At 41.6% G+C, this 19,454-nt stretch overlaps 1 protein-coding gene across 1 annotated transcript; it reads right to left on the bottom strand.

Moving 5' to 3' along the window:
- Positions 1-1,665: 1,665 nt before the first annotated feature.
- LOC109486559 (peroxisomal carnitine O-octanoyltransferase-like) lies at positions 1,666-16,481 on the bottom strand. Its single transcript, XM_019790407.1, has 18 exons — positions 16,095-16,481; positions 15,698-15,845; positions 12,183-12,307; positions 11,833-12,014; positions 11,142-11,272; positions 10,622-10,733; positions 10,238-10,328; positions 9,950-10,063; positions 9,575-9,676; positions 9,068-9,151; positions 8,366-8,473; positions 7,666-7,796; positions 7,068-7,191; positions 6,590-6,668; positions 5,091-5,098; positions 4,631-4,660; positions 4,373-4,551; positions 1,666-2,937 (listed from the first exon to the last, which is right to left on the bottom strand). The coding sequence occupies exons 1-18, from the start codon at positions 16,161-16,163 to the stop codon at positions 2,808-2,810; spliced, it is 1,947 nt and encodes a 648-aa protein (XP_019645966.1). The 5' UTR covers positions 16,164-16,481; the 3' UTR covers positions 1,666-2,807.
- Between the last annotated feature and the right edge of the window lie 2,973 nt (positions 16,482-19,454).

The following is a 19,454-nucleotide window of genomic DNA, read 5'->3' as shown; positions in this document are numbered from 1 at the left end:
GCTTTTTGCGGAACTTTTTTAATCGGCACTGTACGCATGTACTGAGTTCTTGAGTCGTGGAGTTTCGGTAGCCTGGGTGCCGTCCTCCAGAGTTACCACAGGCTCCGTATTGTCACTAGCTACCATGGACTACCCAGGCCTAGAGCCAGGCCAGAGCCTCGGAGGACGTAATATTTTTTTTTAGAACAGGCGAAAATCAATGCGCGCGCGAATGTCATCCATAAAATTAAGTCGGTGTGGCCTTATACAACGAAGACTTAAAGATGACGTTTGTAAGATTGTAGTTCAAACGCCACCGAGGTGGTTAAGGAATTCTAAACGTGCTTTGTGTGCTACACTTGGAAAGAAATTCAACCGCGTTCACTTTCTAGTCGGGCCGAACCCCTCTTTCATGCACAATCCATCAAAGACAGGGTTTCCTGACCTAACCCAGGTGAACGCGGCTAAAGAAGGTGAAATGGTTCTCGAATTGTTTGGGTGACGGAGTCTACAAAGACAAAAGAAAGGCAGACCTTTCCTGTTAAGTTAGGTACCAAAGCTCATCCTTTAGGTTACAGCAAGTACATTTTATGGATGACATCCTCCGCAGACTCCAAATCTAATACGATAGAGCGAAAAAAAGCGGGCAAAAAAAACAAGATTCCTACATTCTCAAATTTTGACATCGTAAACCTTGTTAAGCAAGAAATGATACCCATATTGTGCTACGTTTACTGCCAACTATTACAACATACATTTGTCACTGAATTGAAACAACTTTGAAAAACAAAGGTTTCCATCAGTGTACAAATGGTTTTGATTCGGTGAGAACATAAAAGGAATGAAATACATCACTGCATCAAAGTAAAAGACAAAACTATCAGAGCCTTGTCTTGTCTTCTCTCTTCATATATACCTCTTCATATATACATGTATCTGCCATCCACGTTCCGGCATGGCAACAGACATCTTTGCCCATTTGCAGCATGTTGACCACTGTCAGAGGGCAACAGAATTTATTTTTTCTAAAATCACGCGAAAATTATATAATGCGCGCGCTGATGTCATCCATAAAAATTACTTGCCTTACTTCCAAAACCCAGTCACGACTACACATGCTTTCTCTAGTTTTGCTGCAATGTTGCTGTCAACTTTGAAAAAAAAATGACGCCTCGGCAACTTTTGAAGTGGAAAGCCTTCCGGTGGTTTGTCATGACGTCATCATCTTACTGAAGAAGCCCTCTTCACCTACTTAAAGTTCCCACCTGGTCTCCACCCTTGGTTGTGTTCCTTTTCTTCTCATACCGGTCCGTTTGACAAATTAAGTACGGGGATGGCTTGGCCAATCAGGCGTGAGCGCGTGGGCGTGGCAAAATGCGGCCCGCCCATTGGTCCGTTTGTGGCGATTTTACACCAAAAATCATGAGATCCGTCAACCAGTTCTTGTGTTATCGTCTTTTGAATATTTTTCAAACAGATAGCCTTGCAGTTCCAGAGCAAGCCGCTAGGGGGCCCAAACTCACGTCACTTCTTCCCTAGCACAAGAGCTACCATACCTATTAAGTATCAAGACAATCCATTTAAGCCTTCTCAAGTTATGGTGTCTACAGACGCACACACACACGAACGCCTCTGAAAACATAACCTTCTTGGCGAAGGTAATAAGGCAACAAAAACATGAAATCTGTGAGATGATTACGTCATTATTTGCTTACTGATACATAAGTACACTTTATCTCTGTGTGTATATAGTTGTGTATCTTGTGTCAATTTTATATACTGTATATATACTGTAAATACTGTACTAGTGATATTTTCTATCTATTAAGTATCAATATAACATGTAGCATTTGGCCCAGTATAACATAATCTTTGTGACGTAATTACAAAATGTATCGTCCACAACTAGTAGTGAGTAGATTACGTCATAAGATTGAAGAGAGTTTGAAAACTGCTTATAGTCAGTCACCGGGAATTCGAAAACTGCTTATAGTCAGTCACCGGGAATTCGAAAACTGCTTATAGTCGCAGTTACCGGACGTTGCAATACCGGTTACCTACCACTGCCTGACTCTGTTGTAGATAGTATTGACATAGATATAACTTGCTATTATATACATTTGCAAGATATGTATATAGTTAACTACATAGGGCACATAAGTACAATGTAGCATTTTTCGAAATTTTTTCATAGTCAATCTGCTCATAGTCAGTCACCGGACGTTGCAATAACCTTCCACTACCTGTCTCTGTTCCAGGTAGTATTGACATATATAGATTCCCGTTTCCGTAAGCATATAAGGCTATTATATATATTTGCTAGATATGTATAGAGTTAACTGCATAGGGCACATATAAGTAGCATTTTTTCAAAATCTTTTCCTCAACCATGTTCTATCTTTTTTAAATATCAATAGTCACCACGTAACAACACCGGAAGGCAACTTTAGGTTTTGCGGGTTACGTGAATATAGTACTTGTACGGCATCTGTTAGTCCCTAAGTCAGAAACACCAATCACAATGCTCGAGACAAAACTCGACTCAACCAATAAGGTCACTAACTGGCCCAATTAGAGAAACTAAATAAAGAGCATTGTCAAAATGAAATATCATTTTTGGTTGGAACGATATACACTCTTGAAGTTTTTTTTTTAATTCCTGATGATGGCCGATTGAAAGGATCGAATATTCATCTATCCTTTTGTGTTAGATAAAAGTAAAAAAAAGAGACAATACATGTAAGTTTGAATATTAGATTACTATACCGAATACCTCCACAAGAGGTAAATATATGTGTTACCACATGCTACATATACGTCTATCTCCATCAGTTGTTAACGTTTGAAGGCGTGGTGAGCAGTTCCTTCATATCTGTGAAGGCCTGACGTAGGCTGCAGTACAGCTTCTCGACACTAGTCTCGGGGTCGCTCTTCCACGCGGTCATCGCAATGGTAAATCTGGAACCACAACAGGGAGGAGATTGTACAACGTTAGCCATTTTAGTTAATACATCCTTTTGTATCCAAAACCGTGCTTTATTCAAAACCTTGCTCAGGTACGTATGCGGTTCTGGATAGCCCAATGCGTTTCCAGAATCGTGCGTGGGGCCATCAACGTTCTTGGATACGCATGTGCGTTCTGGTTATCCAGAACCTTGCGGTATGCATCTACATTCTACGTTCCGGATATCCAGAAACTTGCATGATTTGAACCATGACTGATTCATAAATCTAGTCTAAGTAAGGGGCATATTAATTACTAGACTAACAGACCAACTCTCCAAGCAGGGGTTGAAGGGAGAGACAGGGTTCTAGCTAGGATGTAATTTTAGTGTAGTGATACTGGCCACCTATCGATGGGCTCTCCTTCCGCGTTGCTGAGCTTTTAAAAATCTGAGCTAAAAAAGGGGCCATTTGAGGGATACCCAAAGGGAAAAAACATTATTTCTAAGGTCTGTACAATGTATCCTTGATTGGTAATTTTTCACATTTGATCTGGCATTCTTGAACAAAGAAATACAGTCACAATGCCCCTATGCTGTATGTGTTTGGGGGGTGGAAATTTAGCGTAGGGGGTAGAAATTATAGCGTAGGGGGTGACATTTAGTGTAGGGGGTCAAAATTATAGCGTAGGGGGCCCCTGCGCTACTTTGCACTAGCTAGAACCCTGAGAGATCGTTATAGCTTGACTGGATCATTCAGGAGAAGGTGATGACTCTCCCCTCAACATCTGCTTGGAGAGAACAGCAGGCCTACATACATAGATAGTGTGAGGAAGATGGAAGATAAGAATTAGGATGTACCAGAATTAACCCCAAAAAAATTTACCGGACACAGCAAACAGACTTTTAACGTTAATCCGCGACAAACCAGAAGATAGCCAGCCCCTACCTACGGAGATGTTCTAACCTGTTTACTACGAAAGCCCACAGGGACAACTTTTGTAGGCAGTGAAATGGTTTACGTAGGCGATGCGAAATGGTTTGGAAAGGCGATGAAGTGGTTTGCGGAGGCGACAAAAGTGTCGCTGTGGGCCTTTGTAGTGTGCCATCAATGGCAAACTACATCCACAAACATTTCCACACGTGACGAAAATCAAAGCACTGTTAGGGAGATATGTCGATTAAGGTTAGACATCCAGGTAATTCGATACGCCAAAAAGCAGTTACTCAAGCAACTAGATACGATTTTGGAAACGGTCAGACGTTTCAGCTAGTATCCACTAGCTTTCGTCAGTGACTGAGAGACCAGAGGAGAAATGCAGGTTTCTAAGCACAAACTATTGATTGATATGCAAATAAAGTGAAGACAATTTTTTGCAAGTCGAAAAGGGAACAAAAGTCAGACAAGTAACAGTGTTAGGGAGTCTGTGGTTTTGTTTTCGTCAGGTTACCTCTGTGCTTCAATCTTGTAGATGGAGGCGTAGCCATGAGGCACCATGGGCACACACGCCCCTGAACAGGGGGTATACCCAACAAGACTGGTAGACAGCACAAAGTTACCCCCACCACCGCTAAAATAAACAGTTCGTAAAAAAAAAAAAAAAAGAATCACCACCAATGGAAGCAAGAAGTCATGCTTAGTGGAATGTGAAGCGTTTGTACCGAGCCTGATACTTCATAAAATGGCGACCAATGTCATCAAAGGTCATAGATATATGAATCAAACATCTATAGAATGCCTGCATGAATTCATCATCAGACGATTCCGATCTTTTTTTTTTCATTTTGGGAATTGACATGCGAAAATTTCACTGAGCTATCTTGAGGTATCAGACAGGGTACATATATGCATCTGGTGTGCACTTGTGGTGTGAGACCAACATGTACCCTCTTTCCACTGAGCACCCGTTCAGGCACGGCACTTTGCTGCGGTGTTCTCAACACACTGGGTGGAATTTGGACTACGCCTTTTGGTACAACACTTTGGCAAAGAATGTGTACCAGATGCCTGGGAATCTGAGACTGTGTAGCATTCAACGAGTTCCGTGCTTTGGATATTGTCCTGTCGACCATGCGCGGTACTGCAACACCCAATTCAGTCAGGTACTGCGCTTATATTGTAGTTGACATGAGTCTGAACTGCTATGTAGCTACTCAGCACGGAAATACTACACTATCTCACATGACTAGTTCCCTGGTACACAGTTGTGAACAACTTTCAACCAAATGGTATTGTCCGAATCCCACACAATCTTGAAAACACCTCGGAACAGTGCCGTGCTTTCTGAGTTTTAAGATATCGGTGATTGACCTGTCATTGTCGATTTTGTAGAAGGAACCGTAGCCGTGAGGCACCATGGGAGGAACGTTCCCGATGGGAGTGACATTGTATCCCGTCAGGCTTGTGGACAGGACGAAGTTGCCGCCTCCTCCACTGTACGTAGGTCATGTTTGGAAATCAGGATAAAATCACAACAATCAAACTTGCCTTTTACCACAAAGAGTAAATCTGAATTGGTAAAATACATTATGGAACAAAAAAAGTTTATCTGAATTGGTAAAATACATTATGGAATGAAAAAAGTTCATCTGAATTGGTAAAATACATTATGGAACGAAAAAAAGTTCATCTGAATTGGTAAAATACATTATGGAACGAAAAAAGTTCATCTGAATTAGTAAAATACATTATGGAACGAAAAAAAGTTCATCTGAATTGGTAAAATACATTATGGAACGATTAAACTGTTCTCCAATTATTGAAAACAATCTTAAACGATATAGACTTCAAACAACCTTTGACCCGTTGCTGACGTCACACGTGTTAGTGATTTAGTGGAAAATTCCGGTGATTCCAATTTTTAGAAGTGGAGAACAGTTTAATTGTTCCACAAACATGCCGTTTTATATTCTTTTGTACGGCAAAATCACACAGACATATACGTAAAGTGCATCATCATACGACGTTATGCAGCATTGGTGTATTACATGTACGTCCTATCGGTGCAATTGTTATTTGTTGCAACTAAAATTAGTAAAAAAAATGATGCTTGAAATTGATGATGCAGCTATCAAGGATCCAATCGCTTGGCTTCTCATATCTCAAGAAAACATCGATATGAAGGCAATTTTCTCATTTTTACATACTACATGTATTTTGATCAGAAGAAGCTGAAGAAGTACCTTTTGGCGTAAGCTGGATCAGTGAAGAGCGCCGGCATGCGGCCGCCGTTCATCATTGCAAGGATCTGGAGACCCATCAGATGGCGGTCAATTCCTTGGGGGAAAAAGTCTAGTTAGGAAAAGGTATATAGACCTCCCAACACCATCATGGCGTATCGGGCGCACCTATCTTCTTAGCCCGTGAGCTACATATCATATATAGATGATAAAGAGAGTAGTGGATTTCATTCTAAAAGATGTATTAACCATAATAGCGAAAGACAAACGTGATCTATACATTTCCTAGGGCACTATACTAATAATAATGCCAAAAATAGCAAGATTAAAACCTAAAACTAGCATTAAAACTAGCATTTGACAAATCTTTCCTTCCAAATCAACACTTTGATTTTAAATGATTGGATTAACATTATGACCATTAGTACGCTTGTGGTGACTTTTACAGTACAGTTACACAACTCAAACTTTCAGCAATTAACCATTACCATTGCCGCTCTTTGCTTCCTCCATCAGTTCCACGTGTTTCTTCAGCGCTCGAACCATCAGGCACTTTTTCTCTTCAACCTGGAATGCAAAAAAAACCTGATGGATCACGATCGCTAACATGTTTTACAGCACAAATTCGGCAGAATTCGAACTAGCCCACGCAGCTATAGTGGCAATTACCCTGTTTGTGGATGATTACGCATATAGTGACTGTGTAATATTGACCTGACACAATCTTTTGTCAGTTTTCCGAAAATTTATTTCCCCTGCATGCTTCCACGCTATTAGCAATATCTACAGAAAATGCATCTCTCTCTTCCACTGTGTTCTGCACCTGCAGTCTTGGAACGTCTTGTAGCTGCACTCAGTCTTTCTTCATCTTCTTGTACTCCTCTAGAAGTCTTGAAATCCTGAAAATCCATAGGCTATGCTATAATGGAATATATCGGTGGCCATTGTATCGGTCTGATGACTTACCGTGGTTTTCTCCTCAGCCATGGCCTTGCACCACTCCACCACCTCGGGGGTACAGGACCGGACCGTCTCGGTGCGCCCGTGGTAGAACTGCCGAGTCATGCCTGTCTCATACGCCGGGGCTGGTCTGCAACAAGCAAACTCCACTTTCAATACTTTATACTTGCATTGGTCCTTTCTGGAAATCTTGAAGCATGGCGTTAACACAATTTTGTGACTACCAGTACGGGGTGCGATTGTTTTTTTTGTTTTTGTTTTTTGTCTAGACAAATCATACGAAAGATCAACAAGTTAAATACGTCTTAATCTTATACTATCCTACTATAGGCCCCATCACATTTGTCGTAGGGTCGTAAGATCGTTTTCCTTGGTAAGTCGCACAAAATACACGCGTTGTTACTGAAAATGGAGTCTTAGCTCCGGGAATTTTTTGGTAGTTGGTTATGTCAAAGCCTCAGGTTAGAAATTCTAGACATCAAAATCGTAAGACGACATACGTGTGGTACTAGAAATTATAGAATATTCGTATGACCAAGTCTTCTTTGTATTTCATTAGAAAAGAATGGCCTAAGATTCTATGTCTAATTTTCATGATCCTTACCTTCCATGGATTCTGTAGTATGCCAGCTGCAGCGCACACTGTACGTACGAGTCAGGGTGGAGGTTGAAACTCCGGACAAACTTTTTGCCGTAGTCGGTGAAGTTGGGACAGATGACTTCCAGGTCACATGCCTAGGGTGAACCAAGAGAGTTCAAGATTGTTAAACACATTATAACATTAGAAGATTACTAAACACATTCTCACATTACAAGATTGCTAATGTTAAACACATTATCACACTACAGGGTTGCTAAACACATTGTCACATTGCAATATTGCTAAACACATGACAAGATTACTGAACACAGTTTCATATTACAAGATTGCTAAACACATTATCTCATTACAAGATTGTTAAACACATTCTCACATTACAAGATTGTTAAACACATTCTCACACTACAGGATCGCTAAACACATTGTCACACTGCAAGACTGCTAAACACATTCTCACATTACAAGATTGTTAAACACATTCTCACACTACAGGATCGCTAAACACTGCACACTGCAATATACATTGTATAATATTGCTAAACACATTCTCACACACTCTCATTACACACATTACTGGGGTATACAGCCCTACGTAATTTGCGGGCAAAGTAATTGTTTGTGCCATACTTCAGCAGTGTCTTTTCACACCAAAACATATTATAGAACGATTTAGTATCTACAGATGCATAAACTACTAGTATACCTGGCTGTTATACTGTTGTTCAGTGTGTTTCACGGCCTTTTGGATTTCATCGTCCACGGTGAAGACAAGTTCCTCGGGCGGAGGCAGCTTCCGGTCTGGGACATGCCCCTGGAAGCATCCGATGATGTCAGTCGTAGATGATTTATTAATTTTGATTATTTATGATGGTTAGACATTCAGGTAAATGAAGCATTATACAAAATAAAGTGAACAACCAAATAAGGTCATTAACGAGAGTTCTGCCTTTATTCAATGGGAAATATTATCCAGCAGGACCTCAATATTGTTTATTCAGTGTTGTTGCCATAAATAGGCATCCCAATGTTGTTTTTAACACCTGGTGCTGGTAGGTCTGATCCATCGCCAATTATCTCAACAACCAATCAGGCCATGGTATACAGAAATGCCGCCTGCCTATTGGCCCTTGGTCTCTAGGACCAAATATGGTCATGACACATCAAACAAGAGTCATTTTCGTCTATTTAAATTTCCCAAACCAACACTACATACTTACTAAGACTAGGGCCCCATTTTCACTTTCCCACCACGGTAAAATTGTCCGGATCGAGCCGAATCGATTCGCTTTGATCTGGCTTCGATCCTGCTCGAAGCCAGCACGGAGCCGGATCAAAGCAAATCAATTCGGTTCGATCCGGACAATTTTACCTTGGTGGGGAAAAAGGCCTACAACTCTCGCCGTACCTTCCACGTGCAGTCGTTCTGTTTCAGCTGACAGTCGATGTAGTAGGCACAGTGGATGTGCACCATACCATCACAGGGGGTGTGCTATAGTAAACAGAAAAGGACAAAAAAGGTAAGGCTAACAACGAGGACTTTACAGGTGTTTTCGTTAAAAAAATTAATCACTTCCAATTAACTACGTATTGCTTCATCGCCTTCATGTACCACTTTTTCGTATGTACAACTTTACCCTTAAAAATGAGAAGTCATTCTAAAAACTCTAAATAAAAAGTAACAAAGTAAAGATGAAAGAGGTTTGGGGTCTGTAGCAACTCTGTCTACCGCTTGCCACAATGACGTCACAGGATTGAAGATTATTTTAAAGACCTGTCCGCTTTAAAGAGGAATGTACGCTTAAAATCGAGAGATGTCTGCTTTCTGTTGCCCAGTTTTCAGGCAGAATGTACGTTCTGGAGGAATGTACGTTTATAAGATGAGTTGTTATTGGACAGGGTGTGGGGTACGTACATCGTTATTGGTCGCTATGGTGCCGCTCCGGAAACTCAGGACGCTGACACACTTGTCGAACCACCGGTTCCGCACGCAACCAGCCAGCGACTCCGCAAAGTTCTGAAGATCAGTGGGGCAAGAGAGAGAGAGAGCAGCGTAGGTTACGGTTGTGTCCAACGCCCAATCTTGACAGGACACAGTAGTGGGCAACTATAGCAGGTTGCCAGTTGCTACTGTGACAGTTTTTTTTTACAATACAATACATTCCTTCTTCTCAATACAATACTTTGTTAACTTGAAGAAATCTGGGAAATTAAAACCCTGCGATGTTTACACGGATACAGTTCAAGGTGCAACTGAAATATTTAAATTAGAATGACTCTGATGACGTACCTCGCCGTGATTGGTCGGGAAGGCGTCGTCAAAACTGAAGCAGACCAGGCTCTGCTCGATAACGTCAAGGTTGTAGGCGTTGGCATCGTCCAATTCAATCAGCCTTTCTCTTAGCTGTACAGAAAGGGAAAATGTATTGTTGGTAAAAAATGATTGAATGATTTATAATGGTTGAAATCCTACCCCCCACACCCATATAATCTCTCTTTTTTCGCCCGTAAGTGACCAACCATCTGACGGACCACAATATAACGCATGCATGTTTTATGCAGCTATCGACTGACATACCTTTGCCCACTGGTCCCTTTCCGCAGCCGTTAGAACAGATACTCCTGGACCGGGTTCACATTCTGCCATCCTCATGGCAGCTTCCAATTGTCTGCAAATGTACAAGTAATGTCTCAACATCCTAATAAAAGATACACCTCACGCAGTTGAAAGTTGGAAGAAACTTAGACTTATACCCATGCCGCCACCAACACATAAGACAATACGTAATACACAAGAGAAGCAAAACATGGATTTACGTAGTAATTAAATGAACAAGTGACCAATACCCGTAACCGTACGTATTGCTACAGGTTAATGTGATGGTTGGTTGCTATACATTATATCGCAGAAGACAGAGAAAGGTTTCATGTGATGATCTAAATCACTGGATCAAAATCTCACTCTTGGATCTCCGGAGGTGTGATCGGTTCGTCGTTGTCTCCGATGACTTCGATCTTGAAGATGCGATCATTGTGGAGGAACGTCATGTAAGTCGGACAGGGCCCCTCTGACACTGAGAGCAAGAAAAGAAAAAGACACATAAAAATCAGGATTCGTAGACTTTTGGACGATAAGTGATTGAATCTCAAAACGCAGGATAAGTGGACAATCCCATCTTAGTAATTTTCCAAAAGTCACTCGTCAAAATCTCAATAGTTTGAGTATCAATAAAGTCCGTTTTATTCAAAGCTCAAGACAGCCATTTTCTCTGTCCATGGTGCTGAACATGCAACACTCTGGGAACGAGGTGGTGCCATCCTGGGAGCAAGTGTAACGAGGATGATATCAAGGCTTGCCATTGGTCAAAACTAACGAGGTGGTTACCCAGGCTAACCAATGGCGATTTACGAGGATTATAACAAGGCCAGCCATTGGTCTAACTAACGAGGCTGTTACCCAGGCTGGTGACGAGTTAGCGTACCAGATTTGAAGGCGGTGACCAGCCTATCGATGTCCTGACCAGGCACGCGGGTGGTACAGAAGAACCGGCGGAACTGGTCCATGTCCAGGATGGTCCCGCCTCGGGCTAGCCGGTCAACCGGCAGCTGCTCCCTGTAGGCATAAAGGAGAACCCGAATTTTCATATCGGGAGGATGGGTTCGAGCAAGGTGCTGCCACGGAAAAGAAACGTAGCCATGCTAAGTTACCAATGAAACGTCATATGCATCGATATCACAATGTCGTTTTGAAGGCCCAAGCCTATCATTAAGCCCCTGTCACACATTCACGAACTTCCCACGAACAGGTCGGCTTGTGTTCGGAAGCACTCTGACTAGATATAGTCCACGCCTATATTTTGTACATAAATCAAAACGAATTTGAGTTGAATTGAAGCCAAATTTGATCCCTGAACAAGCCCCGAACACTGCTGACTTGGCAGGTGTTTAAATTGCTGACTTACGGTCGAAAACCAGCCAACTATGTTAGAACTTCCCGAACACCTCAGGAATATTTTAAACATATTGAAACATTAAGCAAGCGCAGCCGAATTTGCCGAACGCCAGCCGAACGCCAGCCGACCCACTTCTTACCTTGGTAGGCGTTTGGCTAGCGTTCAGGAGGCCAAATTTGGCTATGTGTGAGGGAGGCTTTAGGCAGATTACAAGACTTACGTCCTGAGTAGTTTCCAGAACTGCAGGAGGTGGTACACGAAGAGCGCCCCTCTCTCAGCGGTGGTGCCCTCCTGAGGCGGCCAGCCGTGCTCGAAGTACGGCCCGGACCCTGCCATGTTCAGGTTCAGCGGTAAAGGCTTCCGGAACCGGAGGTACGCGAACTCCAGCCACCAGTCTTCAAGCTGTGGACGGGATAGGCACGTTTCTTAAAATCTTCTTCTTTATCTAGCTACGGGCTAGTAACATCAAGTTCCCTTAAGATGTCCTATTTTGTCATTTTTTCATGGTGTAAAGCGTACTGCAGCTTACTCTGTGATTTTCTATTGTGAAGTTATATGATAAAGTTATACCCAGTTCTTGCGGGTGGACGCGCGGTCCAGAAGCTGTCTGTGAAGTTCCGGCCCGTCCCCGTCTAGGAACTGCCGCACCACCTCCTCCGTCTGCTTGTATTCCTCCGCGGTCACGTGAGGTTTCACTGAACGGAAAAAAAGGGGAAATATAAAAATTAAGTGCGACAAAAAAATGATTGTATCATTGTTTGTGACTGCGTCACTCTCTTTGTGTGTGTGCGTGTGTGTGTGTGCGTACGTGCGTGTGTGTGTGTGTGCGTGCGTGCATGTGACAACAAACATCTGGTTGTTACAAATAGTTACTTCTTAGTATCTTCTCTACCTGCATTATCTTTTAAAAAACATCAATATTTATAAGATTTTCTAGTTAGCTAATGCAGATATAGAGCAAATGACAACTACGCCAATGCCCTTCATGATCTTTATCAATACCCCCCCCCCCCCCGATGTTTAGTGGTCTGTCCCTTTACTATATCTACATGGTAGTTATACAGCTCCAGCCATGTGTTGCAGACACCACTGCTTGAGTAGTAAGGTACAATACAGAGCGAGGTGGTCGCCCGAGTAACAGTCGTCACAAAACGTCAACAAACACGTTGTTAGTGTGTGACCTGGACGTACTTTACGTGAATCAAATGTGTGCAAGGGCGTATCACAGGTGTACATGTACATGTACTTGTGTGTCAATCGGTGTTGTCTCTACGTATTGTATTGTTTTTTTCTTCCTTTTTGTTGTGTTATTTTTTTTGATGCCGTAAGCTCTATGACAGTAACAACTTACTTTGGAAGATGCATTGAAACCCTGTGTTGCTGATACCCATTTGCAATAAATTTCTTTAAAAAAAAACTTCTAAAAAAGCTTCATCTAATTTTGTAAAATGTATGAAATATATAGAAAAACTTTTGGCTACAAGCATACAGAGTAGTCTCTCCAAGGTAGTTGGTCTTGTACTTAACTGGGATGAAATTTCTGAGAATTTTAGAAAGAGAAAGAAGAAAGACCAACGTGTCGGCAGAGAAACACCCATGGGCAGAATTAGTTAAAATGTAGCTCAAGAACTTTAGAAGAACAGCCCAATGCCCTTTAAGGTATTTATGAGTCGCCCCTTTTAGTTTGTTTTGGAGCTACTGCTAGTATTAGCAAGTCCTTAAAAAGCAGCCATAATTGGAACTATTGAAAGCAGACAACCTGGCTTGGGGCCAAATGTACGGTATGTGGTCTTTGTTGACATTTGGGGCTGTCCATGCATGAAGGAACGGCCTTGTTCTGAAGTCTTTACACCAATGTTTTGGTCTATTCACGTGGAAAGGTCAAAGCGTTATACTAGTATGTTTTTGTGAAGGTATCCATAGTGAACATGGGTTGGCCATAAATACAAGGTTATACGCCTAACGAAATTTGTTTAACTCTTCTCCCCAACCCGATTTTGTCTGAATCTTGAGACTGTCCCCATCAACCATTTTCCGTCAGAATTTTGGGAATTTTTCGATGGGATAGTTGTTTCAACTTAGTAAGTACATGTAGATAAATGGCTAGAATATTGACTTAGAAAAATCGGGTTTCCAAGCCCTAAAAACTGTGGCACTGGTTGCCTTTAAGATATGTCATCCAAGAAAGTAAAATTATGACAAGTTTTGTCTTAAGTTAGCTAAAAGGGAAGAAACGAAAACACTTTTTGAAGGATTTTGGCGGGAAAGAGACATGGATATTCAAGAAAGAATCGACACAAATTGAATTCAGTCTATTGAAATGAAATCGTTTGGAATAATTCTCTGCCCAGCTGCCGCCAAGCATCTGCTCTGCGAAGACTTATCAATGCACTTATCAATGTACACCCTTGAGATATCTGTAATCAAACCATATATATTCCTATACCATATAATACAAGGGATTACAAGGAATCCTTAAATGTGGTCTACACGTGGTCTGAAAGTCATCTTTGTAATCTTTAACAAATCCCAGCTTTTCGCACCCCTTTCTCGTGGTTTTGACGACACGTTCAGACTCCTGTGGAAATTCCGCCTGGTCATGTGCCGGCGGTTATCAGCTAGGCCAAAGCAAGTAATGTCTATGGATAACATGACCGTGCATTAAACTTTCGCCTGATTTTAGAGGAAAACATACCGAAAATAGGCAAATACTAGTAGTTGCAAATGCCGATCGGTTCAGAGACCATCAGGGATCCAGCAAACTTGAGGCACAATTGCTCGCGTTTGATCGCAAATGTTGACACTGACATGTTCCGTCACATCTAATCCAACCCTGTATAGTAGGTCCCAGCTAGCCGTTTTGCTAGAATTCCTTGTTAATATATTGTTGTTTTTACACATCTACAAGGACAGGTAATACTGTGGAATACAAAATAAAACATCAGTTTGGTTGTGATATTGCGTTTTTTCACCTCAATTCTTGTTTAACAAGGGTTGTGACAAGCTCAAAATTTGAAAATGAAAGAATCTTGTTTTCTTGGCCCGCCTTGTTTTTTTCGCCCTATCGCATTAGATTTGGAGTCTGCAGAGGATGTCATCCATAAATTTTACTTGCTGTGGCCTAAAATACTTAGGGGCTTCTGCATTTTTCTCAGCCCTTCAAGTCACAGGACCAGCCACTACAGTCATATCAACAGACCCACCCGCTCTTGTACAAGTTTGCTAAACACAATCGTCAAGCAGAAGGAATAGGAAAGATCGTAAATTTTCCTCCTTTAAAGACAGAACAGCAACAAAACTTTACGATCTTCCCTCCTACTAAAAGATAAATATTTGGCAAGCTTCTGGTCTGCTTGGAGTTACGCCAATGTGTCTGTCTTCTGAGACTGTAGACTATCATGTGAAGGGGAAACCAAAATATAAACTACAATTGCAAGGTGGCACATACTTGACTATCAAAGACTCAAACCAAATATAAACTACAGTTGGAAAGGAAGCCAGTAGGGGCTAAAATGCAATTTTACAGGACACTGTATGCCAAAAAAAATTGCAAATGCACACAGAAATATATAATTATGAAAATCTACAATTTGTTTCTGTACTGAAACCAAATGTACAAGCAACCAATGGTACAGAAATGTGAGCATGAACTTTAAACTTTTATAATAATTCAGCGCCAAAATGTTTTGTTCACGACGTGACGATCTTTTACTTATTTAACTTTACAACTCTAAGAAATGTCTTGACGTCTCTAAAGGAATTTCGAGGCCTTGAGGCGGATTTCTAGAATCTCTGTTGCCGCTCACCTGGTAATTTGTGTCTCATTGTGACTGGTTGACATCATTCAAACAATATAGTACGACCCTTTTGAAAGCTTTTGGAAACGCACATACTTGTACCTGTCGATGTCTTTGTTATGGAAATTATGAGAAATAGCTCTGTTACTATGGTCTCGTTTTGTATACAAATAAACCTATACTATATGATCGGTGTTTGCAAAATAAAAACGCCGTCAGGTATTAAGAACATCCATAACATTATAGATAACTTACTTATTTGATCTGAGAATGTGTAGATTGTCTGACCTGATTCCAGATACCTGTCCATGGTATGTTGCAAGTCTGGGACGGGCAGGGGAGGGAGGGTGTCCTGGTGTTGCCATGTTCTCTCCCCTAGCGCTTTCAGAGCGAACTGCAGTACCATGCGATGTAGCCGCTCCGGGATCCACTTGAACTGAGAAAGAAGAAGCCCAAAACAATCTTAAATTTCCACTTTCCTGGAGTAATTTCAGGTGGTTTGTGTCTGGATTTTTGTCGGTATGGCGAGTTTTGTAGGGCGTGACGGTGGTGGGGTGGGGCACCGCCCATGCCAAGCCCCTAGCTCTGCCTAGCTAGTCAACGCTCTAACCGCTAACTACACATATTTGGCTAAATACTTTAACGACACACAGTGTACACCTTCCATATACTGCCACAGACGTACCTGCACCCATGTGGACAGAAACTCGGACAGACGGTTGTAGAACGAGTGCACGACTTGCGGTAGCGACATTTTCACGGTGTCGGATTTCGTCTGAACAAACGCCTGACTGACTGAGATAGACTGCTTGCTTGAACACACTTTAGGTGCCCACCAAGAGACCCGCACTGTATGTGTGTTTCTCCGAACGATCTTCCGTCAGAAATGCAGCACGAGAATTATTCCGAATTTGTGTGCAGACGTCGGTGCAGGCACAAGACACTACCGGCCGGACAGGTTGATTTACACCGGGAGTGGACGATATGTCACGCCTGACAGGCTCAGTACTGCTACCGGTGACAGGCAGACAACACGGGGAGAACCTCAGCTAAACGTCCGCGAGGTCATGTAGGCATGTGATCAGCTAACGTTCAGCCTGACATGCAGATAGCAGGCATTTCAGGAACCCGTCGTAAGACGAGTACATGTAGATATCTGGGGCGGGGATTGTCCAATATACATCCCAGGGGAGGGACCGGTTGCTTGAAGACAAAGCGTTTACGCATACTAGTAACAAGTTACATACTTATAATATAACCTCCGGCTAGTTGGGCAATCCTGGCTGTATATATCTGTTTATACAGTCTAATAAATCAAATCAAATCAACAATAATGTTGTACCTATATAGATAATGTTAATAATTACTTCGTTCTTATTATTGGTTCCTACTACTTGTTATTATGATGATAGTATTTCCATATGTAGTCTCTAAGATTCGCTGCTTTTTCCGTATACCTTGTACAAATCAATTCTTGCTCAATAAAATTCTGTATGCATTTAAATTATTTCTCTCCATTTAGCACCAACATTTAGTTATAATTACGCCATTAGATATCGTACGGACAGAAGAACTTCGCTCATTGTCAAACAATACAGCACGAAACCAATATTAATTTTACTTATGAGGCCTCTCCATATTAGAGTATATGCATTGATTTCTTGTCGTGTTGGAGACAATTCATTTCTCCTTGTGTGCAATTCTCAGCTATTGGCTGATAATGTTGGCGTCAGGCCGACAAAATGTGCGTAAGTGCAATATAAATTATTGACAAGGTTGGCGTTCTCCGGTATACCAAGATATTGGTATATTGATTTTCGTATTGGCCACTGCTGACAGTTTCAAATTGCATTGTCTGGAGGAATAGAATGATAGATGCCATAGACCTTGTTTTGTTTTGAAATGTGATAAAACTCTCTGTCAAAATGTTTTGATAACAAGCCAGTTGGAAACGAAATATAAACTAGAAAGGCAACATCTGCAAAGCAAATGCATACTTTTTACCTTCGCATATGGTCTGCTCTGTTAATTCTTATTCAAACACATTCATATATAGGAGTCTAAAATCCCTCCTGCTATAAAATTGCAACATGATGTAACACAACACTAGTTACCATGGTGACAGGCGTCTGGTTCAGGTCATTGACCTTATTTACTTGGAGAAGAAGAAGAGGAAACTGAGCAAAAACAATGTTTTCTTTCGGTAAACATAACAAATTCTTAGGAAAACATTTCTTCATCCATCCATCCATCCGTCCATCCATTCAGTTTGATTTCATTAACGTTATACGTTTATATCTTCAAGTTCCATTGAGGTTGAAAGGTAATTGTGTTATTTCTAGAACCGTACGTGTGATAGAGACCCTGGAATAGTTTTGATCGTGCCCAGGCCATCTCTTATTTCGACAGTAACGACCTTGAAGTCCTGATCTGTCTGGTCTGGTTTGACGGGACCATCCATTTTCGCGTCCGGGACCTGACATGATCTATAGCTACAACCAGGGATGGTTCATTTTAGATTATGAGGGGTCGATAAATACACTACGTTGTTCATTAGAGAGAAGGGGGGTGGAAACAAGCAAACAAACTAGAGAGGTAACATTTACAAAGTAAATGCATAATGTTAACCTTCGCAAATGGCCTGCTCTGTTAATTCTTACTCAAACGCATTCATGGTGACAAGTGTCTAAATCCCTCCTGCTATAAAATTGCAACATGATGTAACTCAACACTAGTTACCATGGTGACAGATGTCTGGTACAGGTCATTGACCTTATTTGTTTGGGGATGAGGAAACAGAGAAAAAAACAATATATTTTCCTCCGGTAAAACATAAACTGATTAAATGAAAAGAGACGGAAATTGATGAAACTATTTGACGAACCGCCAGTGAAAATGGAATAGTCCAAAGGCAAGCCCGCAGCATGATATCAAACATATGATATGGATATGGAGAGTTTGTGCATGACCTAGAGGCTATTAGCTTAGGGTCTGAACTGGCAAGATTCCGACACGGCCTCAATACCGGGACAAACCAGTTAATTTTGTCCCGCCTGGGTGCCCTACTAATATTTCTATAGTGTGGTGAGAGATGTTGTGTAATTATAACGAAGGCAATGTTTATTCCAGGCTTATACATGAGTCCTGGGTAGCTTTTCTGGTTGTTGAAGGTATTGCTAACAAATTAGTATAAGAGCTGAAGAAAGTATTGGGTCTGATTACCTCCGCGTTTTAACATCTCATGACCTAGACATTCTAGGGTCACGAAATTTTGGATGGTAGGTAGCTCTTGTGCTCGGAAAGAAGTGACGTGAGTTTGGATCTTCTAGCGGCTTGCTCCTGAACTGCAGTGGCTCTTATTGAAAAATATTCAAACGAGGCTAACTAAATAATCAATTGTGCTTAGTTTGATTTTGTTCGTGTTACCACGTTTTAGGGGATTATTTTATGTGTGGGGCTGTACATTGCTACATATTAGCCGGTACGGCGACATTTGCATCATTTTTCCACTTCAAGACACACCCACCAGTCACAATCTGCGAGAAGACAAATTTGAAGTAAAAGCGTACAGCAAAAAAAAAATCAAACGTTGTACACTGAAGTACATCTAATGCTATTGTAGTTGCCATACAGAATGACCTTTTGACAGTTGATAGTTGCCATTTTCCCTTCACCCAGTCCCTCATACCTTGTATTTCTCCAGTGTTTCTCGGCTGTTGGCGAACCAGACGGCGTTGTTGTACTGGCCAACTTTCCTGCCGATGCCGACTAGTCCCGCCAGGTGGCGCAATGACTCCGCTAGAGTGCTGAGCAAAGTGTCGAGTGTAGCAATCTCCATGGTTGGAATTTGAAACTAACATTAACGTCAAAACTCTAATGTAATCAAACCATACGGGTGACAAACGACGTGTCTGCTGTCCTATGTGTCTAGAAATCCCCCCCTAGGGGATATAGATAGTGAGAGAAACTGGTTCGGTGAGTAACCTTCTATTCATAGGCCATAATTGAGCTATTGTGATAATTTGGTATGTCAGCTTTACCACAA

This window comes from Branchiostoma belcheri, unplaced genomic scaffold (genome assembly GCF_001625305.1).
Source record: "Branchiostoma belcheri isolate BF01 breed outbred unplaced genomic scaffold, Haploidv18h27 scaffold81, whole genome shotgun sequence".
NCBI lineage: Eukaryota > Metazoa > Chordata > Leptocardii > Amphioxiformes > Branchiostomatidae > Branchiostoma > Branchiostoma belcheri.
Note: the sequence above shows the minus strand (reverse complement) of the source record. Positions and strands in the feature narration are given on the sequence as shown.

Coding starts and splice junctions, on each gene's coding strand:
- LOC109486559 (XM_019790407.1), bottom strand. CDS start 16,163: ATGTCGCTACCGCAAGTCGTGCACTCGTTCTACAACCGTCTGTCCGAG. Junction 9,677..9,949: donor TCCCGACCAATCACGGCGAG/GTACGTCATCAG, acceptor ACTGATCTTCAG/AACTTTGCGGAGTCGCTGGC. Junction 2,938..4,372: donor TACAAGATTGAAGCACAGAG/GTAACCTGACGA, acceptor TTGTGGTTCCAG/ATTTACCATTGCGATGACCG.